Consider the following 12,020-nt stretch of genomic DNA (forward strand, 5'->3'; position numbering starts at 1 on the left):
AACAATCCTGGATGCTTTCAATATAACATGCAATATGGAAATTCCTTGTTTTAACTGTCAGTATTGTTTTAAGACTGATAAGGGTAAGTTATCCAGGTTAGCAAACATTTCTGTGATAGGAGGACTACTTTATCTTAACTTTCAGTTATCACATAACTCTTAAGAGTACTCTCCCAGAAATCCATTAATCTAACTTGTTTTCTTGTTTGAAAATTGTCAGGTAAGCACCTGCGTTGCAGTAATAACAATGAAGTGAAGTCTGTCTTCCTTCCGCTTGGAGACAATCTGATTATCACAGCAACTGCAAATAATAGCAGCTTTGTAGCTAGCACCACTCTAACGGCAAAGGTTTGTTAAAAATATGATGATTAAAAAATGGGGGTACTACTAACAGAACAAGACCTATGAAAATGCTCTCAACCTCCTTTATGATACAGTATGGCTTTTTCTCCACAGGTGCAGGATTTCACAACTGCCTCAGGCTCTTTAGATGATCTTAAGGCTACAGTGGAGAATTCTGTGTCTCAGCTAAAGAAACAAGGTCTACTGTCAGCTGAAACTGTGGGACAATTGTTCACGTCTGTGTCCAACAAACTGAACGGTCAATCAGATGGATCGAAAAAATCTGATAGGCAAAAGGTAAATGCACTCTCAGACTGTGGATACTAAATATAAATCTATTATATGTTTCAGAGGCTTGATTTTCAAGACTGCAATTGCAGGACCCCTGTTTAAGTTTAATTTATTTAAGCTTATTATTAGGTAAAATAAAGATTGAATTATTTTCTATGGCTTTTGTCACTAGACCTCAACAGGATATTTGAAAGTTTGGAGAGAAGCAAGACACAAGGAAGTCTCAGGGGGCAGATAGAAGAAAATATATTATAGAATAGATTTAGTAAGTTACATTTATTGCAAAATTGCCTGAAGATACAGTGGGATAACCCAGTGGGAAATGCCATTGACCTTCATGCGGGAGGCTGGAGTTCAGACCCCTGCCCTGCCCTCCCTTTTCCAACGACCAGTCATGGTTACATTAAAACGCCTTTTTGTTCAAGTGAAATCCTCTCACACATACTACTGAAAAACTCTCAAAAAAATATTGAAATTCTCTCACCCACACTACTAAAACACTCTATTGAAATGCTATCACTCATGTACACAATTAAAAGTGAAATCTTACAATTTCAGTAGTGTATATGATAGTGTTTAAGTAGCGTAAATGATAGTGTTTAAGTAGCGTAAATGACAGTGTTTCAGTAGTGTATATGATAGTGTTTCAGTAGTGCATTTGAGAGAGTTTCAGTATAGTATGTGAGGGTATATTTTTTCAGTGGTGTATGTAAAAGCAAATTTTAGTCGTGTGTGTGAGAGGATTTCACTTGTATGTTTGTGAGGTATTTGTGAATAATGTCCCTGATGGCCACTCATATTTCTTTCTCAGTTAACTACAAATGTCTACTGTAAAACAACTGTGCATAGGCACTAGTAGGATTCTATTTCATATTACCACTCGCTAGGTTAACTTAATGTGCCAGTGAGAGAGAGAGAGAGAGAGAGAGAGAGAGAGAGATTGATTCATGTTTACAGATATAACATAAAACTAGGATTAGCCCACCATGTACATTTCAAATAGTATTAATCCTAAATGCTTTAATGCTTTTGTCTGTTGAAGCTTCGTGAAAAGATGCTGAACATAATGATTGACACAGTAAATGAAACTCCCACCAACACTCCAGGAGAAGTTCAGGTGATAGCCAGAGGACTTGCTGCTGTCGTCATAAAAGGCACTGAACTCAGCTCCTCTGCTCAGGTACTGTACAGTGAACCCCACACAGAATAAAAAAATTACATCATAATAGAAAGGAAAACTCTGTCTACGTAGTGCTGCTTTCACTATACAGTTCACTGCTTTTTGTTAAAGTGCCCATATTATGAAAAAATCACTTGTCATTTGGGGTGTTATGTTGTGTCTCTGGTGCTTCCACACACATACAAACTTTGAAAAAAATCCATCCATGCTGTTTAGAGTGAGATACAGTTTCTGAATGTGTCCTGCCTTCAGTCTCTAGGTGAGCTGTTCAAAATCGGCACGGCTTGTGACGTCACAAGCCGAAACGAGCAGGCTAACCGCAACCATTAGCTCGTAGCGTTAGCATGCCAACGCTAATGCTAACGCTAGCATGCTACCTCGTTCTCAATAGCAAAGCACTGCTACAACACACACAAGTTCACCATAATCTACAAAATAACTACTTACATGCGCGCCCTCATTTAGAAGTCTCCCAGCTAATCCTGACTTGTAACTGACCGAAGTTGTAGAAACAGCCTGTCTTTTACTGTCTATGGAGCTAGCTAGCTGACATGATCTACATCTGAGCTACTGCGCATGTGCGAGTGCAATCAAAGATAGTACAGAAGAAGAAGAAGAAAAGAGGTCTCACTCTGTAGCTAAAACAGAGACCAGGTGAAAAGAGGAGCTGCAGCAGTGAGACAAAAATATGGTGTTTTTTGAAAATTAAACCATGTAAACCTGTTCTGGTACAACCTTAAAATACAATTATGAACCTGAAAATGAGCATAATATGGCTGCTTTAATGAATATTGGAATGACAAGGCTGCCTTAGCTAAGCCTTGTAATTTTTATGTGTAAGGACATTAAAAGTCAGATATAAAAAGAGTGGTATAATGTCCTTGATAACACAATAAATTGTTACTTCTGGTATATAACCTCACAAAAATATGTCTGTGATTATGAGAATTGATTATCACCTCCAGGAAGAGGCTTCATTATTGTTTGCAAAGCTCAGCTCATCTCTTCTCCTCATGGATGTAAACGGAAGTGAAGAAAACAAAAATGAAACACATGCTGCAGCCAGCACCATTGTGGAAGGAGCAAGCAATATCCTGGACTATTCTTCAAATGTGAGTGTTAAACCTCAAGGCCAATTCTGATGGGATTAACTTCTCTTAAGTCCTTTTCGCACAGGACTAGTACTACCTGGGGGTCTCTAGTAATTTGTAATAATTGCGGAGGTTGTCTGTGATCTTTATTCTGTGTTAATCTACCATGTCTGTAAAAAATCCCTACCATATTTCGCCAAACACAGAGGCTGTGTAATAATATTATCACATGAAAGTTGATGAAAGATTTGACAGTGTGTGTGTGTGTGTGTGTGTGTGTGTGTGTGTGTGTGTGTGTGTGTGTTTTCGGGGGGGGGGGGGCCTCTGGTAATACTAGTCCCGTGCAAATTTGCCTTTTACCAACACTTGGGCTACAGTGTTGTCAGGAACAATCAGTTTAGGGACCAGGAGCATGGCCAGTGATTCATTCCCCAGAATATCCACTTTGTTTTATTTGCAGATGACTGACACAAATTAATCAACCTCTCCCTTGTCTTGAATGCTTTGTGTCATCCTTTGCAGAAAAATATCTCTGATGCCCTTCTTCTTGCTATGAGCAATACACAGAGTGCACTGTTAGCATTACAACAGGTTAATGGGGGGCCAACTATCATCCAAGAGGCTCATATTGCAGTGTTTGTTAATAGGTAAGTTCCTCCTCAGCCACACGCTGTGACATAGACAGACTTGAAGCGAAAGTTCCAAATTTGGGGAAAATGTATTTCCCTATATTGGGAGATTTTGAAACATTTTAGAATTTTGGGGTGCTCTTGCTTTAAATGTAGGCTTTTACCAAAAATAGTTTAGGCCACGAGTGGCTATGTTTTTATAATAATTCATTACATTTATATAGCGCTTTGTCATAGACACTCAGGGCCAGATGTACGTACATTTGCAAACGTAGTGTTATCAGCGCCATGGCCAACCCGCAGAAAGCGGTACGCTGTGATACTTCAGCTTACGTCGTATTCACCAAACCTGCAGTTCATTGGGTAATCAGTGCCTTTCTCCGCCCACTATACCGTAAATTGTGCTGTAGCAAAGCGTTAAGTACTGGTGCTATGACATGGCTGAGTGCAGACTGCGATATTCCCACTGCTGATGCTATGACTGTTTGAAATGATCCTGATACCAATATTTGTAATGTAGCGAGGAGTTTAACAACTGCTGGAATGGAATGTGAACGCTGAGTCTGAGATTCAGAGATTCAGTCATCTTTGATTTCTTCCAGTAACTGTAATATTGCATGGCTGCTTAATCTGTAAAGCTTAATGATTTTGTGTTCACTCAACTGAAAAAGTGTGATCCTTATGGCAAAAATCTTTTCAGCTCGTCTCCTTGGCCTATGTCTTCGTCTTGCTCGGATTACTGCTGCCATTTCACCAGGAGGCATATCCGAGGAAACCCATGCCCTGGTTTACACCTGCTTTTAAGAGGTGGAGAATTTTCACCACAAAATAGAGGCGCGCTTTCACGGGGGTGGTTTTTGTACATACCGCAAAATACATAATTAGGCGCACTTTACGCTTCCCCTCCCATGAATGCATATGCATGACACGGAAAAGCGCTATTTGCCATTTTCAGTTCCCGCGCACTTCAGGGGGGAGGACTACTCTCTAACACCACCAATGTGTAGCACCCACCTGGGTGATGCACTGCAGCCTTACGACGCCAGACGGTCACCACACATCAGTTTATATGGATAATGCTACCATGAACCTTACTTTGGTGTGTGTGTGTGTGTGTGTGTGTGTGTGTGTGTGTGTGTGTGTGTGTGTGTGTGTGTGTGTGTGTGTGTGTGTATGTGTGTGTGTGTGTGTGTGTGTGTGTGTGTGTGTGTGTGTGTGTGTAGAATGATTCAATTCCTGGTCCAAAAGCTTAGTGCAGTTTTCAGTCGTGCAGTTCATCAATAGAGGATTGAATAGCACCAGGCAAAGAGCTTCAGAGATGAAAAGAAAAAGAAGGGATGAAATTGAGTGTATTAAAAGGAAACAAAACTGACTCATAGCTCTATTGACTTAAAGCCAAACACTGACGTCAAAGAGAGGTGTGTGTGTGCGTGTGTGTGTGTGTGTGTGTGTGTGTGTGTGTGTGTGTGTTTGTGTGTATGTGTGTGTGTGAGTGTATAGTTTGTCTCTTTGCATATTCCTTTATCATGTCTCACAGTTCAACAAATCTGCTACGTTTTCAGTTAGAAACTGTTAACAGTCATAACTAACTGTTAGAATATATAAAACAACGCTATATGAATGAGACACTCTACTGTAGAGTAATACTTCTATCCTGCACATCCACTATACTGATCATTTGAGTCTGTGCTGAAATCATTTAGGGCCATGAGCCCCAAAGATTGATGCAAACACACCAGTAGTCAAAGTGAAGAACACAAGCAAACTCCCAGGGTCAATTGACATTGAAACAAAATGAAATAACTAACTTATATGAGTCTTTTTTTGTCTTTTCCTCAGAGTGACACCGGGAAGTTTGCACACAGAGTCTATAAATATTCCCAACAGTTCCAGCCCCACATTTTCTCTCCCAATACTACTCTCTAAAATGTTACCTTCAGATGAACCCGTGGATGTAAGAGTAAGTCAGGAGTGTGTGTGTGTGTGTGTGTGTGTGTGTGTGTGTGTGTGTGTGTGTGTGTGTGTGTGTGTGCGCTTGGTGTGTTATTGTGTGTTGTGTGTGCTACGGCTGTCCCCAAAACAGGAGTCAGCACAGTCAGAAACGATGCATCGACTCGGGTGAGAGGGTATCGATGGTCTTCGGTATATTAGTATATTAATTTGTCATGTGCTCGCAGTAAAGTCAATTTTATTTATATAGCCCAATATCACAAACTTATTAGTTATTAGTTCATGCTTTTTCTTATCTATATTTTTCGGGTTTTGTAAACACTGTCTTTCTTTCTACCTACAGCTATGAGAAATATAATATGTACTCCCTGCCCAGTCAGCCCTTTCTCCTAAAAACTACAATCCCATACAACTAAACTACATTCTCAATAACATTTGAGGGAACCTTTTTGTCACGGTTTACTTTTTATTTTTTTTATTTTCACAAATACATTTCTAATCAAAGTCTGCATGGTGGACAGGGTAGATGGATGGGTCAAACAAACACAGGACTTTCACCCAGGAGACTGCTGTTTGTGTCCCATGGGAAACCAAAAGCCAATGTTAACTTATTGTAACATACCATACATAATTTACGTCACATAGCCTACGCAACATACAATCCTTAACTTATGTGTTTAACTAAAGTTTGGTAACATCTGTAGCCTACTAATTTTAACCCAAACAAAATCTCTTCCTAAACCTAACCAAGTAGTTTTTTTTTTAATTCACAACATTAACCATTAAAACTGCGACTGTTTCACAATGTGCGCCTGTTGCTAGTACAAGGAAATGTTGAAACAAATGTAATTCAGGTGAAAATACATTTTCCTCAAAATATAATGAAGAATGCAGTTTAGGGCGCTGACACACTAACCCGATTATCCGCCGTCGGACAGTCTGGCGAGGTCAGTGACTCGAGTCTGTTCGGTGTGTTCCGTGCTGTCGTCTGTTTGAGGAGCTGTCAGCCTTTATTTTGGCCAACCCGACATGCTCAGTCGGAGACAGGGCAGTCGGGACTCACCCGGAAATGGCGAGCGGATGAGCCTCTCAAAATCTGACGAAAATCTTTTAAACTGACCTTTGTCGATCTGAAATGAAGACAGATTCAGCAACTGTATGGCCTATTTCTCGCTTAAAATGTTTTCAGAAACACGTTTTGGTGAACTATTTTAGTACAATATGAGATCGTATTCTGAACAAGCCGCCATGACAGTCTGGCTGTGAATTTCCGGAGAAAAAAGACCCATGTGTCTAGTTAAACAGACCATCATCACCCAGAAAACGGCCGTATATGTCAATTGTGAAAGCAGCTCATAATGCCCCATAGTTACGTTCCTTGTTAGGCGGCGACGAGGTCAGGTTGGGGTGGTGGATGGATCAAATAAAACAAGGACTTTAACTCAGGAGACCAGTATTCATGTTCCGAGTGAAACCAAAGTCAACCGTCTTTTTTTTTTTTTTAACAGATTTTAACGGACCTCAGTCTGTGATGCAATGACATCTGGCACATCATATTATATTCTTATTTTAGTAGTTTTACGTGACTCATTTTAAGCCCATCCCTATTGTTTTACTAACCTTAACTAAGTAGTTTGTATGTCAGTATGTTGTCTAAACTTAACTAGTTCCGTTTCACAACAGTAACTACTTTTTTTAAACTGTGCCCATTTGTTAAATGGAACGCTCACATGATTAAAAATTCCACAACTGTCACGTTTTAGGGTCAGATGTTTGAAACAGCCACCGTGGGGCCTCGTTTGCTCTTGCAATAAATATTTCAGCAACAAGAGGTCGCCACCTAACATACAAACAATTATTGGTCGTTATGAGCTGCTTGCATAACGATCATATGTGTCTTTTTGGGACACTGTCGACCTATTCTATCGTTTAGGTATGCGGGGTGTTGGGTTTAAACCTACTTTGCTCTTTGAATACATTTACAGATGCTGAGTCTAAACAAAAATCCATTCTCCTGGAATGAGAGAGGGAACATCAGTGGTCAAATAGGTGCTCTATCCCTTACAACAAAAGATGGCTCCAGTATCCCTGTGGAGAACTTGAGTGAGGATATTAAGGTCAGTCCAGCATCCCAGAATTGTTCTATACTGTGCTCTCCTGTTGAGAACATATTTACTGTGGGGACAAATCTATACCTTCTTTTAATAAAAACAGACTTCAAAGCATCACAATGTATTTAAAGTGCCAAAAGAAAGAAATACTCAGCTTGCATATATGTGTTCATAAATGGGAATATTACTAAGCACTTTACGTGTTTTTAATGTGAAACCTTTTGTATGTGAAACACATTTGGTGAAGAATTACTTTAAAGCCACATGTATGATTAAGTAGCATTAATACATCAGGCATTGTGTCAAAAGTGCAAAATGTAAATGTCCTAACTTAATTATATATATACACTCTGTACACTATGCTCATTTACATAGTCTGAAGAGAAAAGAAGTACCATGTTTTTTAACTTCACAAGAGATACTTGTGGCTGCAAAGGCCAAAGTAATAAGTTGAGGCAGGATCATAAGAGCAGACTGAAAATAGTCGTTCTCATAGGAAGCACTGGTCAGGACTCTCCATTACTAATAAACTAATTGCTCCATCGCCATGAGGAGAGCACTTAGATTAAAAAAGGATGTGAGGAGTCTGTGCTGTCAGCTGTGCTTCTCAGCAGTCCATAGCAAACCTGCCTGTATATAGATTTTTTTCTCACCCTACTTTGTATCTAGTGCACCCCTAATACAAACAGATATTTGCATATAAATGCAGTATCTATAGGCAACGGAAAAAAGTTTTGATATCAGAAGCGTTCTAGTTTATGTTTGTAGTCCAAGTAGAATTGATCAATCACGTTCTAGTCGGCTATAGTTGCATGCAGTTAAACAGTATGTTTGGAGAACAAGCCGAAATGCGATCTTGGAACCCATTTTTTATTTTTTAAATGTATCTGCAGATTTCTGTTTAGTCAAAGTCAAAGTCAAAGTATCTTTATTAGTCTCCCTAAGGAGAAATTCATTTTGGACACAGAGAGAAATTGCTGCAAGAGTTACAACAGAGACACACAACAAACACCGGGTTAAAACAGTTAGAAGACAAATGTACATTGAACATCTAGGCTACTCAAAGAGCTGTGCAAATTACAAATTACCATTTTCTATAGGCTACTTGTGCAAAAAAAAAAAAAAAAAAAAGCCATCCTTCCTACATTCTACATTTATAGAGATAAGCTGAAATGTCACCTGGACCTACAAAAACTCTGTAAAAAGACTGTATCCGCTGGATATACTGTAACCCCAAAAATATTGGGACTTGACCCCAGAGGCTAAATAGTCATAGCCGATGGGTTCCGAGATTGGTGCACCCCAGGTGTGCAGCATAAAAATGCTTCAGGGCATTTTGTGTCCTCTACCTTCATTCACAAGAATTGCACCCCAGGTATACTGTTTGGACGCCATGAGTCACTGAATTTACATGAGATAGACCAATAAAAAAACACTGCAAGGTGTTAACTATAACGGACAGACAGAAAGTCTAGTTTGTTCATCTTAATAGTGTGGATGTGTTGTTTATAAGTACATAACCTATTACATTTATAAACACATTAAAATAAAAATTAATTTATTTTCATGAAATTAATATCATGAAAATCACAGTATTAAATAAACAAATGCAATTATGTTACACCTGTTGATATGATGCATAATAAACTACACTTCACTATTTTTTGTTCTTCAGCTTTTGGGGGCCCAACACAATTAAATGATTGTGAATTAACAAGCCCATACAACTATTTATACCTTTTTCATTACTCTTATTTGTGCGATGCATGAAAAAATATATATAATATAAATGATGACCCTGGAAGGCACACTCTGTTTATTATACTAACTATTTGTTCAAATGTCTTATTAGATTACAAACTGCTGATGGTAAGGAGAATCGTTTTACACTTGTATGTAAAATATTTTATTTGGATGTATTTTCTGGCATTTTGCCTGGTCCACAGATTCTGTTGCCGAGGCCTGTTGGAGAGCAGGTAAACACCTCTGTGTTGGACCTGGGGAACTTCAGCACAACGTCCATAGACATTCCTGCTGACACTACGCTGGTGTTAAAGGTCCCGTAAGATGTTTTTATCTCCACTGAGACGTGTAATACGCACTTTAAAAAAACGTATTTCAAGTGAGCTTTGGTCTACTTTGTCACGATGGACAGTTTTATCAGATTGGCTGCATTAATAGCAAGACACTCTTAGTACAGCCACTACAATTGCTAACATCATAATCTCCTCTACTGTTACCAATTATATCACCAACTATTGCTTTGAGATTTTTGCTGCAACTATGTCGGTATAACTTTTTAAAGATGGTGCCTTCAAATGATCCTCTACCCTTCAAACTGCTCCTTGGTTATATGGACTACCCCACTGAAACAAATAATGTAGCTATGACAGAAATGCCTCACCAGGGAACAACACAAGGTAATACATTTCTGCTTAGTGGTTGAGACTTACGTATTTAAATCTAATGCCTTTTAAATTTGATTTTGGATTCATTACTTGCCACACTGTGTGTTTGTGTTTGTGTGTGTGTGTGTGTGTGTGTGTGTGTGTGTGTGTGTGTGTGTGTGTGTGTGTGTGTGTGTGTGTGTGTGTCCTATACAGAGGAGAGATACACTTGGCTACTAGACCCTAAAGATTTAAAGGGAAAGACTGGAATGCACTATCTTGTAGTGAGGCCCATTGTAGGTCCAGGTATAAAATCCATCAATGCCACTTTATCAATTACCTCCATCACTACCGCATGCAAATTTTGGGATGAATCAAAATTGGAGTGGAGCACTTATGGATGCAGGGTAAGTACAAGTAATTCCATCTGCTTGTCATGTATAAAATGTTGCCCAAACGTTAATGCTTTAAATGTTGTTGTCTTCCAAGGTTGGTGTTCAGACCACACATTTAGTCACCCAGTGCCTCTGCAACCACCTCACCTCCTTTGGAAGCTCTTTCTTCGTCACTCCCAACCTGGTCGACCCATCACGCACCGCCGAGCTTTTTGGGACTTTTGCTGAGAATCCTGTTGTTGTCTGCTTTGTGGGGTCACTCTTTCTGGCCTATCTCTTGGTGCTTGTGTGGGCACGACGGAAAGACATCCAAGACACAGCCAAGGTACGGTACATCTCAAGTATAATTCAGGAATAAAGTACATTACCCAAGGTGTAATTTACAAAATGGCATCTTTAAACAAATGTTTTATGTTGTTGGCTGGTTGGCAGGTGAAGGTGACTGTGTTGGAGGACAACGACCCCATGGACGAGTACCGCTACCTGTTGAGTGTCAACACTGGGCATCGGAGAGGAGCCTCCACTTCCTCTCAGGTAAACATGCTATCAGTTCATAGTTAAAATGGTTAGATTTGGCAGAAAAGGCTCTGCTCTGGGAGCCCCAAAATAATCTGCACAGCAACAAGGATTCTGCTGGTATAGGCATAGTATATATAAACATAAATCTTAGGTAAACCAAAAACACCTCATAAGTAGGATATTAGGGTGGTGGGGGGAGCTGGATGATACCAGCTATGCAGCTGTGAATGAGCCAATGATTTTGAAGCATACATGATGATAATATAATAGCTAATGCAAATCAGCAAATACAAGTGCAACTCCAGTTTTCTGCCTGAATACATAGAGTCTTTAACAGGAAGATAGACGGCCAGGGTGTGATTTGCAGGGGGCAGGGGGTTGCGTGGGATTTCCCCCTTTCTGGTCAACATATCAATGCCTCTGCTGAATAATTGTTATCCCCTTGGGGACAAAATGTATTCCCCCCTCAAAGTGATCAATGCTACTTTACCAATAGACCATTATATACCTAAAATAGAAGTATTTTAAACTAAGTAAAGTGCTGTAACGTAAACAGTTTATAGTGTGATAGAACGATAAAATCAGAGTGGCAGTTGTTGGTTGTATTTAGCCGCTACAGAGCTCCGGGACGCCAGCTACCAGCGGCAGTTGTTTAGCCGCCAATAGGTGACTGTGAGCCGGGTACAGGCACCGCCAGACAACGGTCCTTTCAGGGGCCATGGTGATGACAGTTAAATTTAGGCACCAAAACAACTACGTTTAGGATGAAAACACTCCCGAAGAACGAACGAGCGTTTCCTAGGTGAAAGTAGGCTATTTAGTTTTCGCTGGGAGGTGAACTCTGCTCCCTGGCTTGAAAGCGCTGTGTTTTATGTCAACACCACGCTGTGCTATTTCATTTGAGATTATTTTCCTTTGAATACTGAAGTTCATAAATAAATGTTTTGGCATGGCTGGCCGAGTGGCACTATATCCATGGTATTGCAAGAGGGATTTAATTATTGCATGTTTTGTTGTGTATGATCAAAAAACGTCCTCACCTTTGCTTTTTTCACAAATCGCACCCTGTAGATGGCTACTCATTAATTTGTTTTATTGCTCTCAAACCCACTTTTACCCAGTACA

At 39.7% G+C, this 12,020-nt stretch overlaps 1 protein-coding gene across 1 annotated transcript in view; it reads left to right on the top strand.

Moving 5' to 3' along the window:
• Window positions 1–12,020, top strand: part of LOC116037736 (polycystic kidney disease protein 1-like 2) — a 46,649-nt gene that overhangs the window by 15,163 nt on the left and 19,466 nt on the right. Inside the window, exons 7-17 of the mRNA XM_036004148.1 lie at window positions 457–639; window positions 1,676–1,813; window positions 2,779–2,925; window positions 3,427–3,551; window positions 5,373–5,493; window positions 7,469–7,600; window positions 9,541–9,651; window positions 9,900–10,014; window positions 10,198–10,388; window positions 10,471–10,701; window positions 10,809–10,910. Of these exons, the coding sequence (XP_035860041.1) occupies window positions 457–639; window positions 1,676–1,813; window positions 2,779–2,925; window positions 3,427–3,551; window positions 5,373–5,493; window positions 7,469–7,600; window positions 9,541–9,651; window positions 9,900–10,014; window positions 10,198–10,388; window positions 10,471–10,701; window positions 10,809–10,910 (1,596 nt within the window). The remainder of the gene's footprint in view (window positions 1–456; window positions 640–1,675; window positions 1,814–2,778; window positions 2,926–3,426; window positions 3,552–5,372; window positions 5,494–7,468; window positions 7,601–9,540; window positions 9,652–9,899; window positions 10,015–10,197; window positions 10,389–10,470; window positions 10,702–10,808; window positions 10,911–12,020) is intronic.

Source organism: Sander lucioperca, chromosome 8 (assembly GCF_008315115.2).
Source record: "Sander lucioperca isolate FBNREF2018 chromosome 8, SLUC_FBN_1.2, whole genome shotgun sequence".
In the NCBI taxonomy this organism is placed as follows: Eukaryota; Metazoa; Chordata; class Actinopteri; order Perciformes; family Percidae; genus Sander; species Sander lucioperca.